Source organism: Antechinus flavipes, chromosome 2 (genome assembly GCF_016432865.1).
Source record: "Antechinus flavipes isolate AdamAnt ecotype Samford, QLD, Australia chromosome 2, AdamAnt_v2, whole genome shotgun sequence".
NCBI classification, from domain to species: Eukaryota; Metazoa; Chordata; class Mammalia; order Dasyuromorphia; family Dasyuridae; genus Antechinus; species Antechinus flavipes.
Window position 1 is genome coordinate 641,357,798 of NC_067399.1, and position 13,044 is coordinate 641,370,841.

The window sequence follows — 13,044 nt, forward strand, 5'->3', positions numbered from 1 at the left end:
TCAGCATCAGCTGTTTCTTGTCCCAGTTCCCGAGGCTGCTGCCCCGGGAGGGTCCGGCTTGCCCGGGCAGAGGGGGTGCCACTGGGAAGATTCCCGGAGGCTACGCCGGCACATGTCCTGCCAGTGGGCCCGGCCAGCCGCTGAGGCTTCCGGACCGATTCGGACCCAGCCCAGGGTGACAGTTCGGCTTAGCAGGCGGCTCTGAGAACGAGTACAGAAAGTGGAATTAGGGAGACCAGCTCTGGCTACTAGTCACCCTTTGCATGAAGAATCCAAGCTACCTTGTTCTTGTGTCCAAGGGAGAAAGGTTGGGAGAGGGAGAGATGTGCAGGAAGCTTTAATAACATCTCACAGGGGTCCGGCACAAGCGTCTCCCTGCATTCTAGAGGAGTTTCCCATCATTCCCAGCACTTTACCAGAGCATCTTCCCATGGGATCCTTACCCGTCCCCAGGCACATCATTCTCCCATTTACTAGTGAGGACATCGACTCCCAGAATTAAATCTGTTTGCTCAAAATCCTATGGTTCAATATTAGATTTGAGGATCAGAAAACATTAAGTCTGAGGCTTTTCCCACTAGCCCTACTCTCTCTCAGACAAGAGTTCCTGACTTTTTTATGGTCCCTTTGGCTGCCTAGGGACTCCTCAGGACAATATTGTAAATGCCTAAAATATGGAACCCAAGGACAAATCCCTTCCTGGAGAGTTTGGATTCCTAAGGAATAATAGCTGGGCAGCAGGAGCCCCCATCTTCAGGAAGTACCCCAAACCCTGGACAGTATAAGCCATAAGAGGTCTAGGCTTGAAGCTGGAGTAGCCTCTCCCCATGTACCCAAACTGCACTCCTAGCCCTACCTGCCTGACAGTAAACTGCAGGAAGAGATTCTGCTCCTGAAGGTCTCCGGGAGGGAGGCTGAAGAGGAAGGGGGCATTCCACACTGGGCTGCATCCCACTACCGCCCGAGTCTCCCGGGAGTCCAGCAGCTGGCCAGCCTGGTACAAGCCAATCACCACAGAATGCGCTGAGGAGAAGGATGGAAAACAGAGATGAAATGGTCTTCCTTGTGAATACCTTCAGTGGCAAAAAAAACTCACTTCCTCCTGAGGCAAAATGCTCCATCGCTGAACAAATCTACCTGTTGGAAGGTTTTCCATGGGCACCAAAATCAGCCTCCTTGTTAATTCCCCTCGTTGGTTAACAGAGCAAATCTCTGTCATCTACACCGTAGTTTTGTGAGTTCTCAACTGAAGGACCACACCAGCAACCTTAAATATGTCCCCCTTTAAATGCTTGGTCTTCAGAATCCCAGTCAGAAACCCCCTCAATATTAGCTACAAACTGCGAGAAAGGGGAAATTTGAGGTGGTGCTTTTCATGGCAATCAGAGGTTTTAGAGTTGAGAAATGATTTAGAGATCCAAGAGGGCTTTTTACTTAGTTTTGTACCAGAACATCTTTGGCAGTTTAGTAAAACCCATGGAAACTTTCTCAGAAATTGTTCTGAAGTAATTGAAGGGAATCCCAAATTTCAGTTAGAGGTGCGTGAAAATTGTTGTAATTCTTTCACCACATCATGGACCTCCTAAAATCTAACAGGGACCCTCAAGAGCCCATGACCCAGTCCAATCTCCTCATTTTTTCAGATGAGAAAAATGAGATTCACAGAAAAGAGGGGATTGATTTGCTTAATGTCCCACAGCAAGTTAATGGCAATGCCAGGAACCCTGATCAAAGTAGATAATATTTGTGAAGCACTTGGCATGGTGCCTGACACATACCAAGTTCCTTATCATCACTGCCACCATCACAATAATCATCACCACCATCACCACCATCATCACTGCCACCATCACAATCATCATCACCACCACCATCACTACCACCACCATCATCACCATCACCATCATCACCATCATCACCACCATCACTATCATCACTATCACCATCACCATCACCATCATCACCATCACCATCACCATCACCATCACCATCACCACCATCACCATCATCACTATCACCATCACCATCACCATCACCACCATCACCATCATCACTATCACCATCACCATCACCATCACCATCACCATCACCATCACCATCACCATCACCATCACCATCACCATCATCACCATCACCATATCATATCTTTCCACAGAACCACTGATAGGAGTCTGGATAGCAGAGAGATAGAAGAGATGAAGAAGGGCTCCTAAATCCAGCTTGGAGACCTCTGAGTAAGGAAGGCCATTGCCCAGAAAGAAAAGATTTCTCGGTATAAGGAGAACTCTTGGGACCCAAGAGTTCCTCTCCTGGTAGTGGGCAAGTCATTTCTCTGGACCTCGATTACCTGAGGTTAGGTCAGATGGTTTCTGTGGACACATTTAGCTCAGCCATCACTGATAAAGAATGTTTAATATACAGTAGGTGCTTAAACATAATCTGTTAGACTGAACAAATGGCTTCTAGCCACAGTAGCCGCTACTGCTCATTCCTTTTCAAACCTTTGATATCATGGGCCAGGATGGAGGTGGGGTCAAGGCCAGTTAATTATAGCCCCCTCTTCACCACCCTCAATCGTGGGTCCCCCCCCCCCATTCCCAGTTTTTCCATACCCCGGTGTCCCGGTAGCCGGCCCAAGCTGTGCAAGTTTTCTGCCCTGAGGACCAGCACCTTGATACGGCCGGCAACAGCTTGAAACTGAAGAAGGAGGAAGAGCCGGCCTTGGGAGCCCATCCGGGGAGCCTGAGGGCCTGGGGCCAGCAGGTTCTGGCAGCTCAGGCTCTGTAAGAGGCACAGAATTTCTATTTTGAGTCACATTCATATAGGACTAAGGACCGTCCCACTTACGCCCAGCCTTGGCTCTGCTTTAAGCCATCTCACTACAGGTCTGAACGTCTCACTCTTTCCCCTCGGTCCTGAGGCCACACCCCCTCACTGCCTCTCACTGCTCAGCCCCTTCATTCCATAGCCTGGTGGCCACCCTACCAAAGTCCTTCACTTCCCCTTTATTTCCCCCCCCCCAATAAGACCCTGTTTCCTTTGGGAGCAGGGAGGTGGAACCTCTCCGGTGGGAAGCGTTGTGAGGAAGCAGTGGGAGAATGCCATGTCCAGGGAGCGGGGGAGATGGAGGTGGTCAGTGGGCAGAGGGTGAGTGATCACAGGTGAGTCACGTATGAAGGGGGAGGGCAGTGCAGCTCTGAGCTGCCTCTGGGGATGGGCCCAATGCACCTTCTCTAGAACTTGACTGAAAACATTTTTCAAGATTCCCGAGGGGAGGCAGGGGTCACTCCTAAGGCTAAGGATGGATGCTAAGGATGGAGTTTTTTCATCATCCATCATCTGGGGGTGAGGGCCAGGGACGTAAGATACTAGGTGGAGAATCAGAAACGAGCATGTGAGTGATGGGTGGGGAGTAAATATCAGTGATGGGAGAAGGGGGTAAGTTTGAGTATCAAGGATGAGGGGCAAGGAACTGAGAGCCAGAGATGTGGAAGGTGACAATCAGGAATGGGGGTGAGTACTAAGATGGAGAACTTTTATTAAAGTAACAGGAGAGAGGTGAATTCTGGGAGCAGAGTATCATGAACCAAAGGATGAGGGATGGGTGGGGAAGGGAGGAGGGTCTGAATGCTAGAGATGGAGGGGCAAGGAGGAGCACCAGAGATATTGGGGTGCAGGTCAGGGGCGGCAGTGAGCGCTAGGAAGGCGAGTCTCGTTGATGAGAGAAGAGTAAGTACTGTCAATGCAGACTTCTTTGAAAATCGGACAGGGGGTGAGTTCTGGGAATGGAGGAGGGTCAGTAGCAGGGAGCAAATCCAGGCCAAGGAGGAGATCTCTAAGGAGTGGGGTGGGGGAGGGATTCCTAGCGCCGGAGGGTGACTCCAAAATAGCCCCGAGCTGCCCCAGGCTCACTGTTCTTTCTCCCCCTCCCCACCTTGGCCCCCCCCCACACCCCCAAGCTACTGGCCGGCCGAGGCCCCTGACCTTTGGCCGCTTGCTCTTGCTGGCGGACAGCTCCCGGGTGTAGCTGACCAGGCAGCCGGAGACAGAATCTGAGACCACCCGGGCGCAGGGAAAGACCACCTCGCCCACAAAGCTGCTTCCGAGCCCGGGGAAGTCCCGGCTGTACACGGCCATCCGCAGGCTCTGTGCCCTCAGCGCCCGCGGGGAGCAGCCTCGGAAGCAGAAGCTCTCGGGGAACGCGGCGGAGGGGCCGGGGGGCTGCGGGGCTGTTTGCCGGCGTCCGGCCCCGCCCGGGACCAGGCGCAGCCTGACGTACGTGCCCCGGCCGGGCAGGGGGCCCCGGGGCAGCTCCCACGCGCCGAGGCCCGTCAGAGTCAGCTCCTCCCGCAGCGGCGAGTACCCCAGGGAGAAGCGGAGGCGAGGCCGGAGGGGACCGCGGGGGGCCGAGGGGGCCGCCAGCCACGCCAGGGAGCTGGCCCTGCCTCGGGCCCTTCTCGGCCGCTTCTTGGATGTGGACGAGGAATCAGGGGGGTGCAGGGGGGCGGGGGACAGCGGGGCCCCGGGGCCCCGGGAAGGGGACGCCCCAGCCTGGAGGGATTGGTATCGAGACCGGACAGATGCGGCCAGGGGGGCCGTCGGGGCTGCGGTCTCCATGGCTGGAGGGGACGGCGGGGCCCGCCATGGTCTCCAGCGCCAGCAGAATCCGCAGCCCAGGAGAAAACTGGACAAGAGAAGGGCACAGCCGGCTCCCAGGAAGATCTGTGCAGGAGCTGGAAGAGACAGGAGACAGGGAAGAGGAGAGGAAGGCGCCATCCTGCTTCCCTGCCCTGCCCCGACGTCTGTCTCTCCTTCCCTGCCTCCTCACGCCTGCTGTGTCTCTCTGTCCGTCTGTCTCTCTCTGTCTCTGTCTCTGTCTCTTTTTGTCTCTCTGTTTCTATCTCTCTCTGTCTCTATCTCTCTGTCTCTGTCTCTCTTCTCTCCCCTTTTTCTTCTAAGGGCAAACTCTCCTAAACTCCATCCTTTAGGTTCCTCTTCTAACATGAAAACAATAACAACGTAACAATTTAAGGTTTACAGAGTATTTTCTGTAAATGACCTCAGGATTGCCGAGTCCTTAGCCCAGAGCACCGCCCGCCTGGGACCCCAGCCCCTCAGCCTCTGGACTTTTCCTGCTCCGCAGCAGCAGGCTTGGGGGGAGCTGGGTCTCTTTCCTAATCTATCCTCGCTTCTGGATTTGACGGGCTGGGCCGTCCCCAGGGGGAGATTCTGGGAGGAGGGGGAATATATAATGAACCGAGCAGCTGGATAAATAATTTTTGAGTTATGTGAATAAGGAGAACTCCCTGAGTAATAAGGCCTCTGTGGGCGGAACAGTTTTTAATATGCTCCAAAGTGATTGCATTATTCCGCCGGATTCTCACCCATGTAGTGGGGGAGGGACGTAGGGTTTATTATGCTCATTTTGTGGATGAGAAGACTGAGGAACATGGCTGCCTGTGGTAGGTGACAGAAGGAACGACAACTCAAGCCCGGTGATGGCTCCCAGTCAACATTCTTTCCACACTAGCCACATCAGGAAGCTTCCTTCTCTCAAACCGTTGGATCTCCCCCAACTTCCTCCTCTTCTCTTGTTTCAGAAATGTCTGTTTACAGTTCTCTCCCCAAACTGGACAGGGACAGGGTAAAGAACAGTAGGACCCAGCAGGAGTGTAGATTTAAAGCCAGAAGGAACCTTTGAGCTCCTCAAGTGCGATTTCTTCCTATTTTACAGATGAGGAAATGGAAGGATATAGTCCCAGGACCTTTGACTTGAGAGCCAGTGTCCTTTCTATTGTGTGGCCATCTCCCGAAGCAGGGAAGGGGAGAAGTGTCCTGTCCTTTCCCCATCCCGAGCCCCCCCATTTCATCCATTCAGGGCAGACTTCCTCTTCCCAACCTTGGGTTTGGATTCAAGCCAGAAGAATAGTCTGGACATCAGCAGTGGTTCTCAGAATGTTTTTGCTCACGGGCAAAATAAATTATTCTCCGCCATGAGGTTTGGGGGTACAATAGGGAGACCCTTGTGAATGCAAACATTAGCTTCCTTTGATTTCTGGTAGACAGTCCCTGCCCTTTGACAACCATTGGGCTGCAGGGATCATTATGGGTTCTTCCCTGGAAGTTGGGACAGGGTAGCAGAGCCAGGCTTCCACAAAGATAATTAGGAAGGAGCCCGGTGAGGGCTGCTGGCAGGCAGGTAGGTAGTCAATGAGAATGGAACTAGCTCAAAGAGGAATCTTAGTGGCCCCGACTCTGAAATTGGTCCCAATTTGGAGTCTTCTGCTCTTGTTAACTTCATAGACTGCATTTGGTAATAATAATGATAATGATGTTGAAGAAGAGTTACCATTTATATAGTGCTTTGAGGAGAAATATTTTCTCAATCTGTTTTCACAACAATCCTGTGAAGTAGATACTATTATTATGCCCATTTTACAGATGAGGAAACTGAGGTAGGCAGATAACTTGCCCAGAGTCATACGGCTTGTAAGTATCTGAGACATCATTTGAACTTGAATCTTCCTAGCTCTGCTACCGTTCTCTAGTCATTTTCCCTCTGTGGTCCTCGGTTTCTCCAAAAAATAAGACTAGGATCTAGACCAATAAATAACATCCAATTGTATTTTAAAATGTGGAAACCATCCTTAATTCATACAAAAAAGAGACTGTTAGAGGTGGATCTTAAATCATTGTTTGCTGGCTCCTGGACCAGATATGTGTCAATTCTCTCCTAGGTCCATGTACTATGATGCTCTTTGCTATTCCCCTATCCTTTTAATAATAATGGCTAATATGTATATATTCATTTAAAATATTAATTTAATCCTCCATGACAACTCTGGGAGCTAGGTGCTATTACTGTCCCCATTTTACAGAGGAGGAAACTGAGGTCAACAAAAATTAAGTGACTAGAACAGAGTCACATAACTATTCGAACTCAGGACTTCCTAGTTCCAGGGTCAGCACCCTAATCACTGCACCACCGAGATTTTCCCCCAGGTTGCCCCCGTGTTCTCTCGTTAACCTGACCTTGGCTTGCTTTCCTGCACTAGTAGAGGTGGTGGGCTACAGGTGCAGAGGAAACAGGCCATCAGACACCGTCTGTGTTTCTATTTGTTTTGTTTACCTGTAATTCTTGGTTCTGAAGGATCGTTATAGGGAGGGATTTGGGTTGTTGCTTTAAGATTGTGAAGTTAAAAAAATAAAATTGATAAAAACTTTTTAATGAAAAAAAAATGAAGGGGTTGGGCTCTCAGCTCCTCCCAGCTCGAACCAAAGTAATTCAGTGATTCCTAGCTTCCTGTACTCTCCCCAGCACCTTGCCCATCCATGCTGGGGGATGGGCAGAACTACCTGAGGCATCCTCGTCCCAGGGCTTCCCCAGGTCCCAAGGCCGGAGAGGGCTGGCCACGGGCCTAGAGAAAACCGGGATAGTTGGAGTTTCGGCAGCTTTTACCTGTTCAAGGCTGTTCTTACCTCCTGCTTAGGAGACTGAGCCAGGCCTGACACCTGGAATGAACAGTAGGGACCTTGTCTTGGCCGAGTGTGGGAGGTGGAGGTGGGGAGAACTGAAGCCAGAGGGGGGAAGAGACCGAGCCCTTAGCAAGGGGTGAAGGAGTCCAGAGGCAGACCTTAGGGTAGGGGAAGGAGCCTGGGCTGGCCAGGTATTTATGTGTGGTTTGAATGTGATTTGCATTTGGCTTTTAGCAAGTGCCATGTAATCTTGTCTGCCACAGGGAGTGGGGAGGCTGGGTAAAAGGAAGGCTGAAGGTCATTGTGTCCGAATTTTTACCTTAATTCCTGCTCACACACCCACTGCCAGCACCCCCGGCACAGGATGGGAGAGTGAGGAGCCCGCTAAAAGGAAGGGACCCCGGCAAGCTCTGCCGAGGCCCCAGAAACCAAAGTCTTAGCCCCAAGAGCCGGATCAGGAGCACTGTCAGTAGGACAAAGTTTCCCATAAATACTCCTAGCATTTGTAGTTTTCTTCAACCTCTCTCACCTGCTTCCCGATAGTTAACTGAAGACTGAGGGATTTGTTAACCAGTGAGAGGTCTGTGAGCAAGTATAGGTGAGGACTTGTCTAAATATTTCTATTTAGACTATTTAGAAATAAGATTCCAAATCTTCCAGCAGAAAGAAGTACAAACAGAACAGTAAAAGTCCGGACCTGAAGGAGAAGAGATAGTGGTGACCAAAAGGGTGGAAGGGCTAGGGTAGATGTCCTAGAAATGGGGGAGGGGTTCTCTTTCAGATTAAAGTGCAAGGAAAGCAAGGGACTAGAGAAAAGGCCTTTCTGGGAAGATGCTTGCCTTTTGGAGTTTGACTTATAGACCTGTCCCTTCAAGGATTGAACAGAAAGAAACCAGGAACCCCATTTTCATGGGGTCTCCTAACAGGTCCTATTGCCTATTCCCTCCCTTTCCCGGCAATCGTCACTTGCTCTGCATAGAAAATAGCAAGAGAAGGAATTGTCCCCCACTCTGCAGGCAAAAAAAAACCGAGGTGCAAAGGGAAGTTCTTGAGCACTTTGTGATCTTGAGTAAATCACTTCCAAACTCTCTCAGCTTTCTCATCTCTAAAATGGGGATAATTCAAGACTATTTACTTCATGGAGTTGTCATAAGAATCACATGAGAAAGTGTGGTTAAGACACTTTCAAAAGCACCATCAAAATGCTGTCTATCCCCTCAGTGAGAGGGGACTCTCCGGGTAGAACGGAAACTAACCTGGAAATAAAACCTGTCTGATGGCTCTGGGGAGTCTTGGTATCTATGTAAACATGTCTGTGTAGATAAAGATGTTTGCACGCGTCAGATTTCTTCACTATTGGAAGGAACAGGAAGGGGAGATAGAAAACAGCATGGGCTTAAGTCAGAAGGGAGCTGGATTCGAATCTCGACTCTGACACTTCCTAGCTTTGAACCTATGAACAAACAATGAGATCTTTATGAGCCTCTGCTTCCACTGATGTAAAATACATTAACACTTGCCCTCTCTACGGCACAAGGAAGGCAACTTGTAACCTTGAAGAGCATCTATCCATTCTCCCCTTTGGGTGATGGACTCCAGATGCCGACTAAGGCCTATGGCTCCAGATACAGTCAATAGATTAGATTGGCTGCTTGATTATGAATATTTATCACTAAACTTTGTTTTTCTTCTTCCTTTTTTTCCTTCCCTCCCCCAGGGGAAAGGGATTAGAGTAGCTAAAAGAAGAAAATGAAGAAAGAGAAGGTGATTGCAAGTTTTTTGTTTTGGTTTGTTTTTGCGAAGAACAGAAAGAAGCATCTTTGAAAGCTACTGGTTGAACTCAGAAAGAAAAGCAAAACGTGCATAAGAAAGAGTTACGTTTTCATGTGCGGTTCTCCAAATTTTTTTTTTTCTAAGGCAATTGGGGCTCAATTCTCCAAATTCTAAAGAGAAAGGCTCATTTCGTTTGATTTTTAAAGTTCAGAATAAACGTTTTTAAAATGTGAGTTATTAGGAAGAAACCTGGGAACCCTAGCCATCGGTATTAGAAGCCCCTCTCTCGCCCCCTGCAGCTGCCCACCCCCATCCTGGCCTCAGTCTTCCAGAGTTTCTGCTCCGCTCTAAGCCCAAGGGAATCGCTGTCCACCCTGGCCGGGTGCTGACCACCGTCCCCCTCCCCCGGTCCCAAGGATTACCTGCTTCCTGTTCTTGGAGGGGACTGCCCAGAGCCTGGGGGCCCCGAGGCCAGCCCCCTACCGCAGGCATGGACACGTCTCCCAGAGGAGACAGACCAAGGACTAGCCGAGGCCCCGGGCGCTGAGAAAGATTTCCGGGGGGCGGCCGGGGCACCGTGTGCTTCCTAGCGCCCGGCCAGCCGCAGAGATCCGGGACTCAGTGGCCTCGGGCAGGAGGAGCCCCTGGCGCCAGCTTGAGACAAGCCAGTGAAGTGTATTTGGAGACTGAGCAGAGACGGTCGCTGCTGCTCAATTCCACGCCTGGTCAGGGCGGAGGCTGCTTAGAGGCGGGGCCGCCCGGAAAAGTCCCCCCCTCTTCGGTTTTTGGCTTTTTTTCCCCCCTGGGGGCTAAATTGTGCAAGGACAAGTCTAGCGGGTAAAGCACCACTCGGATGATCTGGATTCAAATCTTAGCTCAGCCTCTTACTACCCGGCTAAGCCCAGGAGAGGCTTTTTACTCCCCTAGGTTTGAAGGAGAAGCTCGAGCAAACCCGCTCTCCAGGCTCTAGCACCCTTGAGCCCTTTTTGGGAGACCCTGGGGGACAGGGAGGTGGGAGGCCAGCTCTGATTCTCCCTCCAGCAGAAAGAGGGAGAGGGGCTGCAGCTTTCACCCTTCGTGATCAGAGATTTCAGATAATGTTAGAACTGGGTGAGACCTTAGAGACGGATCCGTTCCAGATGAGGAACCTGGAACCCGGAGACTAAAGTGGCCGGAATTAGAAAGGATTACAGAACAGGTTTCAGTCCTTTAGACCAGGGCTCTTTTCCCTGTATCAGGATGCTTCTCCCTTCCTTCCTCACCATCCATCCCAATCATCTTTCAAAGCCAGACTCAAGTCCCCCCACCCTCCGGGGAGCATCTGTAGCCATTCCAGATCTTAGTTTCCCTTTAGGTGGAGAAACCCCACACATATCCCACTTGCTCATCATCATCATCATCAGTCATCTGTCCTGTTTTTCTTTAACTTTTTCCATGCATTTGAGTGTCAAGTTCCCCGTTGGACTGTGACATGACCCAGGGAAGGATTCAGGTCATCTCCCTTCCCCTCCTTCTCTCATGGAAGGGTTACAAGAGCCCAGAAAGCCCGGGGCCGGCCCCCTGCTGTGGTCCCCGACACATGGGATTGGCCAGGAAGGAAGACTTCCTACTTGGATGAAATGATCCTCATGGGTGCCAACGCCAACTAGTCAGCCCAGTTCCTGAAGCAACCCCTGAAGAAGCCAAGGACCGGCTCTTTTCTTGGGAAGGCTGATGGGATCACACGAGTCAGATCGGAGACTTCTTAGCCGTCTCTTATCTCTGGGCTTCAGGGTCTCTGAACATTTCGGGTCTTGCCTTCCAAGCCATATCCGCTAATTTTGTGAGCTTCCCTTCCGGGAAAATGAAAAGGTCAGAGAAGAAAATCTCTTCCTACGGGAGCTCTGGGACACGTTTCTGAGCCTCAAGGCATGACAGTGAGGTCCCCGGGCTATAAGGTGTTGGTTTCCTAAGACACCCCGAAGCATCCCTAGGGAACTGAAAGAGACCCAACCCTTTCATGTTAGAGATGGGGAAATGGAGGTAACTGGCCCACATCACATAGCAAATGGTACCCGCTTGTCTGACTAGGAGACCAACAGATTCCAATACTTTTATTATAACGATCCACACTTACTTAGTTCTCCCATACGCTCTGTGATTCCACTCACAAATATATCACAAAACCTAATCACAAAAATGTCATTTTTAGGCTGTTTTCTCAGACGACAAAACTGAGAGGCGAGTAGCGCAAATCACGTAGCTCCACTTTCTGGATGAGGAAACTGAGATAAATCATGACTGAGCTGTCTTGCGGTCACATGGTTAGTAAATTTTAAAATCAAGACTGGAATCCGGGCTTCCTGGCTCCAGATCCTTCTAATAACGGTGAAAGCTAGCATTTATAAATTACCAAGTTACCTCACTGAGCCTCACAACCATCCTGGGAGCTATGATTTCCCCTATTTTACAGGGAAATGAAGCTACAGGTCTGGCAAGAGGCGATTCAAGGCCAGTTCCAAAAGACCTGCGCCGGAAAGTGCCGTCTGCACCCACAGAGAAAACTGGAGGCTGAACGCGGATTACAGCATCGGATTTTCTCCTTTGTTGTTTGTGTTTTTTGGTTTCTTTCTCAAATTTTTTCCCTTTTGATCTGATTTTTTGGTGCAACATGACAAATGTGGAAGTATATTTAGAGGAATGGCCCATGTTTAACCTTTACTGGATTACTTGTCTAGGAGAAGAGGGGACAGGGGGAAGAAACTGAAACACAAGGTCTTGTAAGGGGAATGCTGGAAACTATCTTCGCAAGTTATTTTGAAAAATAAAAGCTTTTATTTAAAAAAAAAAAAGCCTGGGGGCCACTAGGTGGCGCAGTGGATAGAGCACCAATCCCGAAGTCAGGAAGAACCGAGTTCAAATCCGACCTCAGGCACTTAACCCGTCCTGGCTGTGTGACTCTGGGCAAGTCACTTCACCCCAGTTGCCTCAGTCTGGCAAGAGGAAGCTCCTGAGCCCTAAGGCTCCGTGTAACCCCTATGACAACTGCATCCCCCGTCAGACCTGAGCGCCTGGATCTAGGAAGGGAAAAGTGAGAGGCTGCGGTGGGAAAGAACTCTGGCGTCCTCCTGACTCTCCGAGACGGCTGTACCGCCTGGGAGACTTTTCCCGCCTGGGCCTCTCACACCCAAGGTGGGCTTGGTTGGCGATGATGACTCTGGAGCTCCCTGGCGAGCTCTCTAGGCCCTGTGGCGGGCCGGGAAGCTCCCCCCCACACTCTCCTGGGCCAGCAGGTCCAGAACCCCAGACAGAACCCGGTGCTTTCCCCCCGGCGGCCAGAGGCCCAGCCCAAGGCAGGGAGACGCCTCCCGGCTCCAGCCCAAGGATCAGGGCCGCAGTCCGGCCGAGTCTCACCAGGTGAGGGACGCGCTCATTGCTGCCGCTGCCAAGCGCAGGGAGGAGCTCAGGAGGCCGGCGGCTGGGGGAAGGGGGGCCTCTAACTTCCTGGACTTGTCCCCACAAAGGTGAGCCCGGGGGCTGGGAGTCCCTGTCCTAAATCTCTGCTTGGTCCCGCGGGTGGGGAGGCTCCTGCTCAGCAGGACTCAGCAGGCTGGGCTCCCGTACCCTCTGGAAAGCCCCATTCAAGAGCTCCCCACGAGCACGCACTGGCTCCCGGCCCCCTGGAGGGGGACACCCCCGGCATTCCCTCCGAGGGCCTTCGGCCGGGCTCCAGTCACCGGGGCTCGCAGCTTTCCGCTCGCTGCCTTTGAACGTCCCCTTAATCCCGAGAACTCGCTCCCAGATGACTTGCTATTT

At 51.3% G+C, this 13,044-nt stretch overlaps 1 protein-coding gene across 1 annotated transcript; it reads right to left on the minus strand.

Moving 5' to 3' along the window:
• Positions 1 to 6: 6 nt before the first annotated feature.
• LOC127546974 (synaptotagmin-4-like) lies at positions 7 to 4,617 on the minus strand. Its single transcript, XM_051973844.1, has 4 exons — positions 3,985 to 4,617; positions 2,613 to 2,781; positions 857 to 1,023; positions 7 to 201 (listed from the first exon to the last, which is right to left on the minus strand). The coding sequence occupies exons 1-4, from the start codon at positions 4,615 to 4,617 to the stop codon at positions 7 to 9; spliced, it is 1,164 nt and encodes a 387-aa protein (XP_051829804.1).
• Between the last annotated feature and the right edge of the window lie 8,427 nt (positions 4,618 to 13,044).